At 35.1% G+C, this 18,502-nt stretch overlaps 1 protein-coding gene across 1 annotated transcript in view; it reads left to right on the plus strand.

Annotated features, from left to right (window-relative positions):
- The window catches only part of PIGK (phosphatidylinositol glycan anchor biosynthesis class K), a 134,782-nt gene that overhangs the window by 1,576 nt on the left and 114,704 nt on the right, over positions 1–18,502 (plus strand). The window contains exons 2-3 of the mRNA XM_022581056.2: positions 2,373–2,426; positions 10,790–10,881. Coding sequence (XP_022436764.1) covers positions 2,373–2,426; positions 10,790–10,881 — 146 coding nt within the window. The remainder of the gene's footprint in view (positions 1–2,372; positions 2,427–10,789; positions 10,882–18,502) is intronic.

Consider the following 18,502-nt stretch of genomic DNA (forward strand, 5'->3'; position numbering starts at 1 on the left):
ATGCACTCCCTCTTTCTATTCATGAATTATTGCTAATTTATATATTCAGTATTTATAAAGCATATTGTTTAGATAATGTAAACTTAAATAGAAGTTCTATTTTCCTTATTTAGTAGGTTATTTTGTATACTTCATTTTGGATACCATTACTCTTTTTTGTAGTTACACAGTTGTGCTTTTTTACATTACCATATTTCATTCCTCCAGTTTCTTCTGTTTGCTTATTTACTAAATGCAGTAAAAGCTAACCTCTGTAGAATCTTTCCCTATCCTTTACTTTTGCCTTTACTGTTGTAATTTGTGCACTTAGCTAGTATAGCACTCGTCTCTTATAACCCATGTATTCTTTGTACTCTATTATTACATCATCTTTCACTTAGAGGACAATAGCTGCCTAATTGGTCTGGCTCAAGTCATTCTTTTTTCTTTCCAGTCTGTTCTCCAAGCTGCAGCCCGAGTAACTTTTAAATAACTTTTAAGTAACTTTTAAATATGCAAATCCGATCATGTCAAGAACTAAATCTTGATTATGACCCATAAACAAGGCCTTGCATTCTTTGGCTCCTGCCTACACCTCCAGTTCTCTCTCCCGCTCTCTCTTTTTCAAACTTCTAGTTGTGCTAATCTTTCAGTTTCTAGAAATTTTTAAGCTTCCTTCTGCCATTTGGGCTCATGTTCCCTCTGTCTGGAATTATCTTCCCTCTTCTCATTATCTTTTGGATCCTAACCAAATGTCACTTCTCTAGAGAAACCTTCCCTGACATCCCTGCCTGCCCTTCCCCCTCCCATTCCCTGATCAGGTTAGGTCCCCCTATTATACTCTTTTATGATACTGTATATCTTACCTTTATAGAATTTGTAGTTTGTCCTTATCTGCTTAATGTATGTCTATCAAATTGGATAGTAACCTCTTTGGAGGCAAGTACTAGCACTATTTTTGCCCATCATTGTATTCTGAGCACTGAACAGGGACTGGCACATGGTACCCAATGAATGTGATGAATGAATGAACGTTACATAGTAGTGTAATGTGTTTGCATGCTTGTCTTCTTTATTGAACTCTGGGATTCTTGAGAGAAAGCAGCATGCTTTTTAGTGACTTTTTTGCATCCCTGTACATTACATGGTACCTGGCACATAATAGGTGCTCCACTATGTGTAGAATGAATGAATAACTTTGCAGTGTCTATATTGTCTAAACAATCACAAAAGAGTTTTGCCATCTCAATTTTTTCACTGAAGTCTTAATGATGTGAGGATTTTGGAGCTGGAAGGGACATTAGAGGTTATCGGGTCAACTCCCATTTCTACATGAGGAAAATCAAGTCTACAGAGCTAAATGACTTAACTCCATTCTCACAGTCAGATCTTCAAATTCCTAAACCACTATAGCACATTGCTTTCTTTAGCATCTATGCAGCTGTTGAGAAAGTTTAAAAAGAAATATATATATATATGGCGCGCACACACACACACATATATGACGCACACACATATATGACACACACACACTGAGTGAATTTTTTATTTCATTCTTTCTGAAATTTTCTTGCCAGCTGAAAATTAAAACAGCTAATATTTGTTATACAATTACTATGTTCTAGTCACCATTCCTACATTCTGTGAGTCAGGTAATGTTATCATTTTATAGGTGGGGAAATGGAAGTACAAAGAAATTAAGCAGCTTTCCTAAGTTTATACAGCTAGTAAGTAGTAGGGTCCAGATTTGAATCCAGGCAGTCTGACTGTTCTAGTAATTCATACTGTTTAGGGGCAGATCTGAAATCATTATGGTTTATATTCACTATTATTTTAATATATAATAAAAGTCATATTCATTAGGTGTCTGGATGGTATTGGATGCTGAGGTTTTTAATATTCCATGATGGTAAATATAATTCAGACTTTAACAGATTAGCAAAATGGTACATGGAAGTATGCTAGAGAATGTGTTTAATCACATATATTGGTGAGTTAAAATAAAATAATAGGAAGCACTCAGCACAGAGTAGGAGCGAATATTGAATGAAATTTCGGCAGGAAGGGTATTAATATATGTGAATCAAGAAATGAAATGTCATTCACAATTTGAAGATTGAATAGAAAATGAGAAGCATGAGGAAGAGCTGACTGCATTTGAGATAAAATGTTTAAAAACAAAAATCCCCTCTTGCAGTAGCCTCCTGCTCCCCCCAAATAAAACTATTTTGTCTTTCATAAGGTCAGATACTAGAATATTTATAAACTTGCATAATGATGGCTTACTGTTATTACAACTGTAAAAACTCCGTGAATCGTAACTGTCCTTTATCAGTCTTTATTCTGGGAAATGTGACTTTCTTTTAAGCTTTTTGCTATTATTTGACTAATAGGATCAAGCGGAACAGTTCTTTAGAAGTGGCCATACGAACAACTGGGCGGTTTTGGTAAGTGTATTCTATAAAGGTATACCTTGTTGTTTACATTAGATGTGTATCTGAGAAATTTTGTGTGAATCTAATTCTTGAAAATAATTTATATCTTATAACAGAAATTATTTTCATTTGGCTATATTTAAATTGATCACATCAACTAATAATATCCTTTGTCTTCAGTGTGTCTGTCAAGTGGTGATGTGTAAATACATGGAAAAATAAATTAGGGATCCTATTGTGAAAGGGAGCATTTTATAAAGTGTAGAGTTATTTTAATGATGGAAACTAGTAATTGTATTTCTTGTCTGTAATATTTGTTTATAGATACTTTCTACTTTGGCTATTTTGTTTTTATTTGCTTTTTTTGTCTTTTTTTAATTTGTTTTTTTGTAAACATTTATGTTTACAAAAATAAATGATCATTGTAGAAAATTCAAATTATACAGAAAAGTTTAGAAGACAAATTAATTTTATGTTACTGTGATTAAATAGAATAGCAACGTGGGTTCATGACTCATTTTCTTGTTCTTCAGGAACAAAAACCTTTTATATGCTACTGCCTCATAAGAGATTTTATGAAGGAATTGAACAAAAGCTGCTCATGATAAGGAGATAGGTTTTCAGTGACCACTTAAATTGGGGAAAACTATGAGGAGGCAGGCCATGATCCACCAATTTGAGAAGATAACTTGCTCTATAGGAAACTAAGGGCACTTCCAATTAGTCTCTATAGGAATTCTTAAAAGAGGGAATAACTGCCTATGTGCGACAGCTAATTGCCAAAGGGCTCATCTTTTAGAATAGGAGCCTATTAGCTTATACTACACACACATTGAAGTCTTCCTTGTTCTGGGAAACCTTTAACTGAGCCCCTCTCTAATCTCAGCAACCTAGGTCTCAGATGAGAAATAGAAGGTGAAAAAGAATTACTTCTGAGTATTTGACAACTGCAGTTTTCATGTTTTGTGAAATATTTTACACATTAACTCAGACTTAGTAGAGTGAGACTTCAATAAATTGTACTTTCTTAAGTGGAAAATTATGAAATTTGACCAGGGCCAAGTTGAAAGTATAAAATGTACATTTCTTTAAATGTTATGTAGTTCAAATTAAAGGAAAAAAATATATATGTTTTTCCTCCCAGTTTGAATTAATTTTAATCTTGATTAGATGATCAGAGTTAAATGAAATGCCCCTTCGCTCTTGTAATATGATTGAGAAAACTTGCCACCAGAGGGAGATAGAAGGAAAATCAGATTCTATTTTAGTTTCAGGATCTGCTTTGAATAAAACATTTTTGTCTCTGTTTAATAAAAAATGTTACAAAGATAATCCATACTCATGGTTAAAAAAAATAATACTGATGGGTAGTGATTTTGTTTCTAGCTTTTTGGTTTTGATTTTTGCTAATGTAGGCAATATTATAGTGAAAGTGCTTGAACACATATTTTTACATGCTTATATGAGCTAAATAAAAAAATAAGTACATTTTCAAACTTGATATATGTTGCAAATTACCCTCTTAGAAGGCTTATATTAGTTCACATTCCCATAAATAGGATATGAGTGTTTTGTCCTCATATCTATAGTATTTGCCCTCATACTATTGGCAAGGGTATTGTCATACCCTTGCCAATAGTACAAATTGTCAGACTTTTGGATACTTATCAATTTATGTTTTTTTAAAATTGTTGTATAACTACTTTACAATGTTGTGTTAGTTTCTGCTGTACAACGAAGTGAATCAGCTATATGTATACACATATGCCCTCCCTCTTGGACCTCCCTCCCCCCAACACCCATCCGACCCATCTAAGTCATCACAGAGCACCAAGCTAAGCTCCCTGTGCTATACAGCAGGTCCCCACTAGCTAGCTATTTTACACATGATAGTGTATATATGTCAATCCTAATCTCCCAATTCATCCCACCCTCCCTTTCCCCCCGTGTCCACACATCCGTTCTCTACATCTGCGTCTCTATTCCTGCCCTGCAAATAGGTTCATCTGTACCATTTTTCTAGATTCCACATATATGTGTTAATATATGATATTTGTTTTTCTCTTTCTGACTTACTTCACTCTGTGTGACAGACTCTAGGTCCATCCACCTCACTACAGATGACTCAATTTCGTTTCTATTTATGGCTAAGATTCCATTGTATATATGTGCCACATCTTCTTTTGCCATTCATCTGTCTATGGACACTTAGGTTTCTTCCATGTCCTGGCTATTGTAAATAGAGCTGCAGTGAACATTGTGGTACATGACTCTTTTTGAATTATGGTTTTCTCAGGATATATGCCCAGTAATGGGATTGCTGGGTCATATGGTAGTTCTATTTTTAGTTTTTTAAGGAACCACCATACTGTTCTCCATAGTGGCTGTATCAATTTACATTCCCACCAACAGTGCAAGAGGGTTCCCGTTCTCCACACCCTCTCCAGCATTTATTGTTTGTAGATGTTTTGATGATGGCCATTCTGACTGGTGTGAGGTGATACCTCATTGTAGTTTTGATTTGCATTTCTCTAATAATTAGTGATGTTGAGCATCTTTTCATGTGCTTCTTGGCCACCTGTATGTCTTCTTTGGAGAAATGTCTATTTAGGTCTTCTGCCCATTTTTATATTGGGTTGTTTGTTTTTTTGATATTGAGCTGCATGAGTTGTTTGTAAATTTTCGAGATTACTCCTTTGTCGGTTGCTTTGATTGCAAATATTTTCTCCCATTCTGAGGGTTGTCTTTTTGTCTTGTTTGTGGTTTCCTTTGCTGTGCAAAAGCTTTGAAGTTTCATTAGGTCCCATTTGTTTATTTTTGTTTTTATTTCCATTTCTCTAGGAGGTGGGTCAAAAAGGATCTTGCTGTGATTTATGTCATAGAGTGTTCTGCCTATGTTTTCCTCTAAGAGTTTTATAGTGTCTAGCCTTACATTTTGGCCTTTAATCCATTTTGAGTTTATTTTTGTGTATGGTATTAGGTAGTGTTCTAATTTCATTCTTTTACATGTAGCTGTCCAGTTTTCCCAGCACCACTTATGAAGAGACTGTCTTTTCTCCATTGTATATTCTTGCCTCCTTTGTCATAGATTAGGTGACCATAGGTGCATGGGTTTATCTCTGGGTTTTCTATCCTGTACCATTGATCTATCTTTCTGTTTTTGTACCAGTACCGTACTATCTTGATTACTGTAGATTTGTAGTATAGTCTGAAGTCAGGGAGTTTGATTCCTCCAGCTCCATTTTTCTTTCTCAAGATTGCTTTGGCTATTTGGGGTCTTTTGTGTTTCCATACAAATTGTAAAATTTTTTGTTCTAATTCTGTGAAAAATGCCATTGGTAATTTGATAGGGATTGCACTGAATCTGTAGATTGCTTTGGGTAGTATAGTCATTTTCACAATATTGATTATTCCAATCCAAGAACATGGTATATCTCTTCATCTGTTTTTGTCATGTTTGGTTTCTTTCATCAGTGTTTTATATTTTTCAGAGTACAGGGCTTTTGCCTCCTTAGGTAGGTTTATGCCTAGGTATTTTATTCTTTTTGTTGTGATGGTAAATGGGATAGTTTCCATAATTTCTTTTTCTGATCTTTCACTGTTAGTGTATAGGAATGCAAGATATTTCTGTGCATTAATTTTGCATCCTGCAACTTTACCAAATTCACTGATTAGCTCTAGTGGTTTTCTGGTGGCATCTTTGTGATTTTCTATATATAGTATCATGTCATCTGCAAACAGTGACAGTTTTCCTTCTTCTTTTCCAATTTATATTCCTTTTATTTCTTTTTCTTCTCTGACTGCCATGCCTAGGACTTCCAAAACTATGTTGAATAATAGTGGTGAGAGTGGACATCCTTGTCTTTTTCCTGATCTTAGAGCAGATGCTTTCAGTTTTTCACCATTGAGAATGATGTTTGCTGTGGGTTTGTCATATATGGCCTTTATTATGTTGAGGTAGGTTCCCTCTGTGCCCACTTTCTGGAGAGTTTTTATCATAAATGGGTGTTGAGTTTTTTCAAAAGATTTTTCTGCATCTATTGAGATGATCATTTGGTTTTATTCTTTAATTTGTTAATATGGTGTATCACATTGATTGACTTGCAGATATTGAAGAATCCTTGCATCCCTGGGATAAATCCCAGTTGATCATGGTGTATGATCCTTTTAATATGTTGTTGGATTCTGTTTGCTAGTATTTTGTTGAGGTTTTTGCATCTATGTTCATCAGTGATATTGGTCTGTAATTTTCTTTTTTTTTTAGTATCTTTGTCTGGTTTTGGTATCAGGGTGATGGTGGCCTCATAGAACTTGTTTGGAAGTGTTCCTCCCTCTGCAATTTTTTGGAAGAGTTTGAGAAGGATAGGTGTCAGCTCTTCTCTAAATGTTTGATAGAATGCTCCTGTGAAGTCATCTGGTCCTGGACTTTTGTTTGTTGGAAGATTTTTAATTACATTTTCAATTTCATTACTTGTGATTGGTATATTTATATTTTCTATTTCTCTCTGGTTCAGTCTCTGGAGATTGTGCTTTTCTAAGGATTTGTCCATTTCTTCCAGGTTGTCCATTTTATTGGCATATAGTTGCTTGTAGTAATCTGTCACGATCCTTTGTATTTTTGCAGTGTCAGTTGTAATTTCTTCTTTTCCGTTTCCAATTTTATTGATTTGAATCCTCTTCCTTTTTTTCTTGATGAGTCTGGCTAAAGGTTTATCAATTTTGTTTATCTTGTCAAAGAACCAACTTTTAGTTTTATTTATCTTTGCTATTGTTTTCTTCACTTCTATTTTATTTAGTTCTTGTCTGATCTCTATGATTTCTTTCCTTCTACTACCTTTGGGATTTACTTTGTTCTTCTTCCCAACTTGCTTTAGGTATAAGGTTAGATTGTTTATTTGAGATTTTTCTTGTTTCTTGTAGTGAGATTGAATTGCTATAAATTTCCCTCTTAGAACTGCTTTTGCTGCATCCCATAGGTTTTGGGTCCTCGTGTTTTCGCAGTTATTTGTTTCTATGTATTTTCTGATTTCCTCTTTGATTCCTCAGTCATCTCTTGGTTATTTAGTAGCGTATTGTTTAGCCTCCATGTGTTTGTGTTTTTAACAGTTTTTTTTCCTGCAGTTAATTTCTAATCTCATAGCGTTGTGGTCAGAAAAGATGCTCGATACTATTTCAGTTTTCTTAAATTTACTGAGGCTTCATTTGTTACCCAAGATGCAGTCTATCCTGGAGAATGTTCTGTGTGCATTTGAGAAGAAATTGTATTCTGCTGCTTTTGGGTGGAATGTCATATAAATATCAATTAAGTCTGTCTGGTCTGTTGTGTCATTTAAAGCTTCTGTTTCCTTATTTATTTTCTGTCTGGATGATCTGTCCATTGGTGTAAGTGGGGTGTTAAAGTCCCCCACTATTATTGTGTTAGTATTGATTTCCCCTTTTATGGCTGTTAGCATCTGCCTTATGTATTGAGTTGCTCCTATGTTGGGTGCATAAATATTTATAATTATATCTTCTTGGATTGATCCCTTGATCATTATGTATTGTCCTTCCTTATCTCTTGTAACAGTCTTTATTTTAAAGTCTGTTTTATCTGATATGAGTATTGCTACTCCAGCTTTCTTTTGATTTCCATTTGCATGGAATATGTTTTTCCATCCCCTCACTTTCAGTCTGTGTGTCCCTAGGTGTGAGGTGGGTCTCTTGTAGAGACATATATATGGGTCTTGTTTTTGTATCCATTTTGTATCCATGTCTTTTGGTTGGAGCATTTAATCCATTTACATTCAAGGCAGTTATCGATATGTATGTTACTATTACCATTTTCTTGTTTTGGGTTTGTTTGTGGGTCTTTTTCTTCTCTCGTGTTTCCTGCCTATAGAAGTTCCTTTAGCATTTGTTGTAAAGCTGGTTTGGTGGTGCTGAATTCTCTTAGCTTTTGCTTGTCTGTATAGCTTTTTTTTCTCCATCGAATCTGAATGAGATCCTTGCTGGGTAGAGTAATCTTGATGGTAGGTTTTTCCCTTTCATCACTTTAAATATGTCCTGCCACTCCCTTCTGGTCTGCAGAATTTCTGCTGAAAGATCAGCTGATAACCTTATGGGGATTCCCTTGTATGTTATTTGTTGCTTTTCCCTTGCTGCTTTCAATATTTTTTCTTTGTATTGAATTTTTGATAGTGTAATTAATATGTGTCTTGGAGGGTTTCTCCTTGGATTTATCCTGTATGGGACTCTCTGTGCTTCCTGGACTTGATTGACTATTTCCTTTCCCATGTTAGGGAAGTTTTCAACTATAATCTCTTCAAATATTTTCTCAGAGCTTTCTCTTTCTCTTCTTCTTGGACCCCTATATTTCGACCCTTGATGCGTTTAATGTTGTCCCAGAAGTCTCTGAGACTGTCCTCATTTCTTTTCATTCTTTTTTCTTTATTCTGCTCCTTGGCAGTTATTGCCACTATTCTATCTTCCAGCTTACTTATTTGTTCTGCTTCAGTTATTCTGCTATTGATCCCTTCTAGTGTATTTTCCATTTCAGTGATTGTGTTGTTCATCACTGTTTGTTCTTTAGTTCTTCTAGGTCCTTGTTAAACATTTCTTGTATTTTCTTAATCCGTGCCGTCATTCTGTTTCTGAGATTTTGGATCATCTTTACTATCATTACCCTGAATTTTTTTTCACGTAGGTTGCCTATTTCCTCTTCATTTATTTGGTCTTGTAGGTTACCTTGCTTCTTCATTTGTAACATATATTTTTGTCATCTCATTTTTTTTTTTTTTTTTTGATGAGTGCTGCTGTGTTCCTTTGTTGCTGGTCATTTGGTGTGAGGCATCCAGCACTGGAGTTTGCAGGCAGTTGGGTGGAGCTGGGTCTTGGTGCCAAGATGAGGACCTCCAGGAGAGCTCACACTGATTAATATTCCCTGGGGTCTGAGGTTCTCTCGTAGTCCAGTGGTTTGGACTTGGCACTCCCACCACAGGAGATCAGGCCTGACCTCTGGCCCAATAATGCAGGGATTCCTCCTGTCCCCTTAGGTGTCTGAGGTCCTCCACTAGCGCCTGGTAGGTGCCCTAGATGTGAGGAGACACGAACTCTGCGTCCTCCTACTCTGCCATCTTGACTCCAGTCAGAAGTTCCCTTGCTCACCAGTGAAAGCCAATGCTCAGAGTTCATTGCAGTCCCTGGACCCGCTTCTCAATCATCCTCAGCACAGGACTCTAGGCAGCCACTCAGCATGAGCTGAAAGCCATTTACCATCCTCACAGTGGCTGGAAATCTGCTTAGGGAAGCCTTCAGCCCAACAGAAACATCACAAACCTGTTTTCTTATATTATGACAGAAGCTGAGCATCTTTAAGAGTTTTATTGTCTATTTTTAATACTTTTGTTATGAAATGCTTGCTCTCATCCTTTGCCCATTTTTCAAAATTGGGCTGTTCATCTTTTTCTTATTGGGTTATAATTATTTCAAGTTTTCCATTTCTGTTAGGATTTTATGGTACATATTTTTTTATGTAGTCAAGAATTTTAGTCTTCTCCTTTTTGGATTCCAGGTTGAAAATTCAGTTTAATAAAAAAATCTTGTGGTTCCGTCCTGTTTACAGGGGCAAGAACATTTGTGGTATTCTCAAAACTGTCATTACACTTACTATCAGCAGAACAGTGTGGTAGGAGGTAGGAGGATACTTAGTGGATAGATATATTACCAACTGATCCCAGTCTCTGGTTTCTCCTTTGGAATGAGCGTTCGAGAGGGTGACTTTTGAGGCATGGCATTAGATTTTCCTAGTATCTTTGTTATCTTTTTTAAGGATCAGTTTGTCTTTAAGTGTAAAACTTGTTGAAATCGTTTCTAGTTTTCTGTTCCGTTCAACAGCTTCTTTATAATGCATTCCCTTATGTGCATATAAACCTGTTTTCTATGCTTTGTTTTAGTCTCTCTCTTATGTTTTTCACAACTAAAATTAGGAAGCAATCCAGAGTGAAAGGAATATTATATAACCCAATGTAGTTAATATTCTTTTCTATTCTGTGAAGAGATTATGGGCATTGTCTTTGGTTCTAAAGAATTTAATATTTTAGAAATAGGAACATTATAGAATCATAAATTGAGAGTAACTAAGTTGGTTCAGTATTTGATTAAATTCCCCAAATATTTGTTTTCTGTTAAGCTGAATCTTTTTTTGACTAGTGATGAAAGACCTTTTTCTAGAGAGATTGGTTTTATTGACCATTCTTTATGTGCTTTGCTGTTTCTAGTCCTGATTATGACATACTCTTTTTTTAGGCATCTCTACATCCTACTTAAAGAGAAGTAATTCTGTAACTCTGTAGCTTATTTTGATTCCTAAAAATAATATATTTTTTTTATTACTTTAGGTATGTACATCCCGATTCTGGTTTAATTATCGACATGTTGCAAATACTCTTTCTGTTTATAGAAGCGTCAAGAGGCTAGGTATTCCTGACAGGTAAGTATTCTTAATAAAGCTTAACTCTGATCCTCAGTGAAAATCACCTTTAGATGATATTATATTTGTTTTTTTGTGTTGCTTTTGAAAAACATAAAGAAACCTAATTTGAAATTATTTTGTTGTTGTTAGAGCATAACTATCATGTATAAAATAGTTCTTACTTAAGAGCATAATGGCAAATTATATAAAACAACAATCAACACTAAGGTAAAAAGATTTGATAAAGTATAATTGTTCAGTGTCATTTATTTAATTATTCAGTGCTTCAGTCTGGGTTTAATTTTAGGCAACAGAAGGCAATTCTGACCGATTCAAGTAGAAAAGGTATTTAATGAAAGCATATTGATTAGTTTACCAAATTGCTGGGAAGGCTGAGGCCTTAAAGAGTCAGGAACAAGAGAGACTACGTAACAGAAAAGACATATCTAAAAATCATGGCATAAAACCAGTCCAGTGATAGGAATGCACCTTGAATTGCTGATGGCTAGACTCAGCTACCACATTACTGCTACCGTTGCCTTTGGAAACTTAATGTTGCTTCTGTGGCCTGCTGCCAAAATCTGACCTTTGCCGTCCCAGCTTCTTACTGTCTCTAGCTCTTAATTTAGAGTCCTTGGTGGGAATGTCATGTTGGCAGAATATAGATTAAGTGCCCATGTCCATGCTGCAGGGGTGACAAGAAGAATGACTATGTGGCATTGTTAGCTTCTCTATAAGGAGGGGGGGCTCTACCTTCTGTGAAGACTCATAAAGTGGTATATTCCCTAATTATATGAGGGAGCTCAAGTACTAAGCAGAACTCCCACACCTCCACCCCTAAATACCTGTCCTCTACATTTGGTTTGTCAGATATGATAGATCTGTTTTTTGCTACTTCCAAAGCAGTTATAGAAGAAATTGCAGTCAGTTCAGTTACTTAGGTTTGATTTACTTAGTCCTGTGTTCCTCTCTACCTGTGAGGTAGTGTGGAAAGAGCTTTGCAGTTAAACAGATCTGAGTTTGAAATCTGGATTTAGTGGTGATTTTGGTTAATCATTTCGTGATACTAAGCCTATTTCCTTAGCTATTACATGGTAGTGGTACTACCTTCTTTGCAGGATTTAGGTACTTACAGTAAAGTGACTAGAGATATGTATAAAGTGCTGCAGGAGAAGAAAGGAAGCAGGGCATGATTCAGGAAACAAAGTTATCTTACAGTCTATGTCAATAGATCATTTTAGCCTAAGAAGCTGACAACTATAGCCTTGGAGCTGTAATTTAATTCCTGTATTTCATCTGGAAGTTAAGGCATCTTGGTAATACCATTTTTAAAATGTACATTAAAGTAAGTCTGAGAAAGGATGATTTGTTATATCAAATTTAAGAACTATTCTTGTAATTAGCTGATTACTGTTATTTGTTAATTAGTTCTCAAATAGGTGTATGTGGTTAGTCTGTTGATTTTTAACTGCTATTGCTTCTATACCCAATGTGCTCCTTCAGGGAATTACTATGCATGGTTTGGCAGTAGGTTTCACTTTGGTAAATGAGTCTTTGTCCTGTCTATAAGTCATGAGGATATGTTTAAATGATTTAAGTAAGATTTAGAAGGACTTTTTAGAAATAGAATATAACTGTAGGATATATTTTATATATAATAATTAGTAAGTTTGTCCTTAGGTTTCTGAAGAATATTCTTTGAAAGCTTATTCCTGTTTCAAATGCTTTCCTGTCTACATCTCTGGTTATGAAGTCTTTGTTGGAGAATGAATTGGGGATTGAAACAGTTGATGATTTAAAACATTTACTACTTAATAAAAAGCGATCAATAGAATAGATTCTATTTGGCTTTTAGTCTATTATCGTGAATACTCCTCTTCTTGGTGACTTATCTCACTTTACCCCTACCTGGAATTAAGTATAAAAATATAATTGTAAGTAAATTTTAATCAGAAAGTAATAAACTATTATGAAATAACAGTTTGGAAACTTAAAATCATTGAGTGGTTTTCAGTTTTAAAGCTTGAATTTCAAAATACAGTTTGAATTTATTTTATACATTATGGAACATTTTCAAGTTAAAACAGTATTATCCTAGCTTCTGACGTATATCACAGCTTCTCAGGCTGTGTATCTTGAGAAAAATGAGTGGTCACTGCATTGAATAAAAATTATGAGTAGAACTCTGTTTTGTTCTGTTTTACCTTATTTGCTTTTTAAAAGGAGCATTTTACTTTGTCTTGCAATGCAAAGTATTTGCATTTAGTTTTTCCATATACTTCAGTAAGAAACTAGTTCATGTCAGAAATCATTTACCAAAACACATGACACAGATGATTGCCTTTTATTGTGGAAGTTCACATCAATTCCTTAGATCCTGTTTGAAATGTCACATAAATTGTGTCAGTACTCTTGTTCTGATTTCATTTTGATTTTCTGTCTGTATTTCACCTACTCCAACCATACTGAGCTATTCTCTTTGCCTGGAATGGTTGTCTATACTTCTAGCTCACTGCCAGCAAAACCTGGCCGTGATTCTGAATCACTCAAGGTACATGTTAAAAATACTGATTTCTCGGCTTCACCCCTGGAGATTCTAATTCACTAAATCTGAAGTGAGTCCTAGACATCAACTCTATATGTGGTTCTGGTGCACAGTCAAGTTAGGAAGCACAGCTGTAACTTTTACCTGACCTTCCAAATTCACTTTAGTACTTCAAAAAAATATTCTTGACCTCCCTGTTTGCTTTTATGGTATCCTTTGTCTGTACTTTGATTATAACATGGTTATACTAATTATAGTATGTCTCCCTCATTAGATAAACTCCTTGAAGGGAACAAGAATTATATTTTATTTCACTTTGTACTTCTAGCATCTAGCACAGTACTTGGCACATAGTAGTGCTCAGTAGGTATTGGATAAATAAACTTGTGACTTGGAAATACTTTAACCAGTTAGGCAAAACAAACACAAGTCTGTACTTTAAAAACATTTCTGTCTTCTAAAGTGTGTTAGTCTAGTTTTTAGCAAATGTTAATGTTATAAAAGACTTTTTAATACATAAGTTGTCAGAATTTTATAATACTGTATCAAAATATTGATTCAGAGAGGGGATCTTAATGGTTATGGGGGAAAATAAAAAGACGTGCTCATAAGTGGTTCATAATTACCCTCCACCTTATCTATTATCCTTTTCATACATAGGTTCCATGGAGTTCAGGTGTCTTGCACTTTGTGCCCATGCTTTCTGTAACCTTACCCACCCTCAGAGATTTTGTTTTTCTTTGCCTGGTTTTAGCTTCCTGAAACATTTCACTATTTTTAGGAAATTTTATGTCCTCAAATACTTGTTTTGGACTAAATCCCTGTTTTGCTACCTCCAGTACGCTTTAAATGCTTAAGATGAGGAAGCAAAAAGGCATTAAGCAGGGCTTAGGTTCTAAAGTCAGTATGTGAAGCAAAAATTTAGCTAAAATTTTTCTTGTGAAGTTTCTTAAATAGCACATAAAGCACAATATAGTATTATCTTTCATCAAGTCTAACATAGCAGTTTTAGAGCAGTGCTAGAGCAAATTACTATTTTCTTTTTCTTTGGTGGAACATTTGATGAAGTGGTTCACTTAGGATTAAGGGACATGTTTTATGAAAAATAGCCATATCTTTAACACTAGAATTGTGATGCTCATGCTGTGAGAGGCACATGGGAATTGAGACTGAGGGAATGTAGAATTGTAGCTCCCATCTCATCTCATGTTTACTTTGGGGAATAAATGCATTGAGTAGTAGGGTGGATGAAGTCTGTCTTTCCTTTTATTTTTTTTGGCTCAATGCATAAGAATTAAGTTTATGGAGTTAAATGTGTATATAATTTTTCTTAAAATATGATTTAGCTCTGCTACGAGTTGGGTGGATATGAGTTTTTGTAACGATCCCTATCTGATAAACTATTTCTATAGTTAAATCCAGTAGCTTTTCTTTTTTTTAAATTTTTTTTATTGAAGTAGAGTTGATTTACAATGTTGTGTTAATTTCTGCTGTACAGCAAAGCGACTCATTGATGGTCCAGTAGCTTTTCTGACACTATTTTTTCCCTTACTCTGTATTTTAATCGTTATGTGAGATTAATATTCTTAATTTAAACCTTTATTCATCTCCCCTTACTCATAAACTCTTAAGGTATGCAAAATAAAGTTCAAATCCCTTATGCTGGAACTCAAGGCTTTTGCAGTCTGTCCATATCTAATATTCTGATCATTTAATTTCAATTCCTTATGCTCTAGCCAATACCTTCTTATAAGTCTCTGTTTTGGCCTCTGTCATTGCCTTACACTGGTCCTTCCGTCTACAGTTTTTTCCTTCCACCCTCCTTTCTAGTTTTCCTATGCCCAAATTCACTTCATACATTCCCTAACGCTTTCTCAGTCCTTCTTGCATAAATATTTTATTTGTACTTCTATCATGGCACTTTTTTGTATGTATTGATCTTATTTCTTCAAGGTAGGTTCTGATACTATATTTATATTTCTCCCAGTACATTCTGTAATATATTGTGCAGAGTTGAATGAATGAATGAATGAATAGTATGCTAAAGATCCCTAGTTAAGTGGAACCTAATTGGTCTAGATTAGAAAGGAAATATATATGAATATTGCTTATTTATAGTCTCTTTAGATCTTTATTCTTTTTTTTTTTTTTGCGGTACGCGGGCCTCTCACTGTTGTGGCCTCTCCTGTTGCGGAGCACAGGCTCTGGACGCGCAGGCTCAGCGGCCATGGCTCACGCCGCTCCGCGGCATGTGGGATCTTCCCGGACTGGGGCACGAACCCATGTCCCCTTCATCGGCAGGCGGACTCTAAACCACTGCGCCACCAGGGAAGCCCTAGATCTTTATTCTTAAGCTGCACTGAGCTAAAAGTGCCCTATAGTAGATTTTATAAACTATTCCCTGACTCCTACTTTTGGGATCCATGGGTGGGGTGATCTCACCAGGGAAATTCAGATTCATTTCTTTCTATGAGAAGTCTATAGAGTCTTGCCGAAGACACGTTATTCCCTATCTTCCTACTGTTTAAGTTCCCTCAGAATGCACTTTTGAGTTTTTGGTCTCTTATTCTTTTTAACTTCTTTCTCAAGCAGTAAATATTAGAATTAGAAATGTGAATTCTGGTAATGTTGTAAATTAAAAAAAAAAGTCACTAACTGCCTGTTATTGTTGTTTTAAAAATCAGATTGGTCATATAGCTTTTGACAGTTTTTATTTATTTATTTTTTACATCTTTATTGGAGTATAATTGCTCCACAATGGTGTGCTAGCTTCTGCCCTACAACAAAGTGAATCAGCCATACACACACATATGTTCCCATATCTCTTCCCTCCTGCGTCTTCCCCCCTCCTACCCTCCCCATCCCACCCCTCCAGGCGGTCACAAAGCACTGAGCTGATCTCCCTGTGCCATGCGACTGCCTCCCACCAGCCATCCATCCCACATTTGGTAGCGTATATATGTCCATGCCACCCTCTCGCTTTTTGACAGTTATTTTTTATTCTGCTGTGGATTTGATCTTATACATAAGAAGATATTGTGTACGGTGGAACATTAATAAGATACTTCAGGAATTTTCTTGTATAATTTCTCATTAAAACAATATGGAGAAGGGCATGGTTATTACGGTTCATTGGAGATGCTTTTGACTTTCTGATAAGGTCAGCCAAAATGGACCCCTACTTTTGGCCTCCTCCTCCATCCCCCCTGCAACACACATTCACTATCCACTGTCCACCATAATTCAGATACTGTGTTAGGGATTTTATAAAGAATTATTTATTCCTTGAGCTTTTATGAGAGAATCCCCTCCCCCCCTTTTTACATATTAAAAATGGTTACTCAGAATGGTTAAATGACTTGCTTAAGGTACATTAAAGGCACTGTTAAATAATAGAACCAGAATTTGAATTCAGGTGTTTGGACTTTATGGCTGAAGCATTTCAATTATTTCACAGCTATCTCCTCCCTAAGAAATTACAACAGGTAATATTTATGTAATATTTACAATTAGAGAATTCTTTTAATAACATGATCTCATGTTATTCTTATGACAGTCCTATAGAGGTTGGTAAAATTATGCACACTGATCATTTAATACCTTATTTAATTAAAAAGTGTATATCTACATGTTGAATGTGGTGCTTGTGAAAATCATTCATATTAATTGAATAATATAAGGAGCACCTTCCCATTTTCCTATATTTTCCATAGTTTTTACTATTTTCTAAGTCTTCATGATTTCATGCTTCATGTACTTCATGCTTCTGTACTTCAGCAGCTTTGTAGCTGTTTATTCCCTGTCTCTAGTCTCTTTCCCCCTCCAGCCCATCCTACACACAGCTGTCAGAATTATCTTTCTCAGACACTGCTTTTATCTTTTAACTCCCACGATTAAGAACCTGCAGTGACTGTTGTTTCTCTAAAACAATCTAAAAATTTCAACCAGTGTTCAGTCTTTACTGCTTTGTTAATTACAACTTACTATGTTCATTTGTTGATTTGTTATGATGTTTACTACATAATATTTATTCACTCCTATTTCTATTTTTTTTTAACCATTCATCCCACTTAGAACACTTAGAATATCCTCTGTGCTGTCCTTTCCTACCCATATAGCTTTCTTTCCTTTGTGTCACTATGTAGAACTTTGCAGAGTACCCTGTACATGGAGGTTACTGAGTGATATTTTTTAAACCATTACAGTTAGTTTATAAAATTTTCTCAATAATTAAATATATAGTTAAAACTTTATTACTATTTTTATTTTATGATTTCACCTCCTTTTTTGTGAACAAAAGAACTAGAACAGTAATAAATATGCTTTGTAAATGATTTGTGATATATTATCATAGTTATTGTCAAGATAATATTAACTCATGCCTTTGAGTGTTCTGCTTCTTGTCTTCTGTCATTTCCCAACAGTTTTTTTTTCTCATATACTTTGTAAAACTACAAATAATAGTGTTTGAATATAGATACTTACGTATTCTGAGCAGTCTGTCATTTTATTCTCACGTTGGCAGCTGATCTGTCTGCCACTCCACGTGATATTCTTGGTGAAGTGCATAATATCTTGAATAGGTAAACGTTTAGAATAGTTAAGAAGCTGAAATGTGCTCTGAGGAGGAGAATAGTGACAATGCTAAAAGGAGCATTTTGGCCACTGCTATCATTCTTTTATGTTTAGATAATAAGATCCATATTGAAGACTAAGGAGACCATTAAGGGTTTTATGGAGCAAAGGGGAAATTTCTTTATTGATTTGTAAATAGATAGAAGGGTTTTGGGCTGTTGAAGAAGTGAGAGATGCTTATTTTTCATCAATACCACAACGTCTTCATTCCTGACACTATCTTCATATCTGGGAATTTGATTTCCTTGACTTTGGTCTTCTTTTGAATTGTCTTGGGGTCTTGTTCTTCCATATTAAGTTTACAATCAGCTTGTCAAGTTCTTAAAATCCTTTTGGGATTTTCATTTGCATTGCAGTGAGTTTTAGATTAATTTAGAGAGAATGGGCTTCTTTATGGCATTTTATCATTCAATTTTATCATTCAATTTATGAATAAGGTATATGTACATTTAATTATGT

This window comes from Delphinapterus leucas, chromosome 1, assembly GCF_059928025.1.
Source record: "Delphinapterus leucas isolate spDelLeu-1000000601 "Yukka" chromosome 1, BTC_Dleu_Yukka2, whole genome shotgun sequence".
Lineage (NCBI taxonomy): Eukaryota > Metazoa > Chordata > Mammalia > Artiodactyla > Monodontidae > Delphinapterus > Delphinapterus leucas.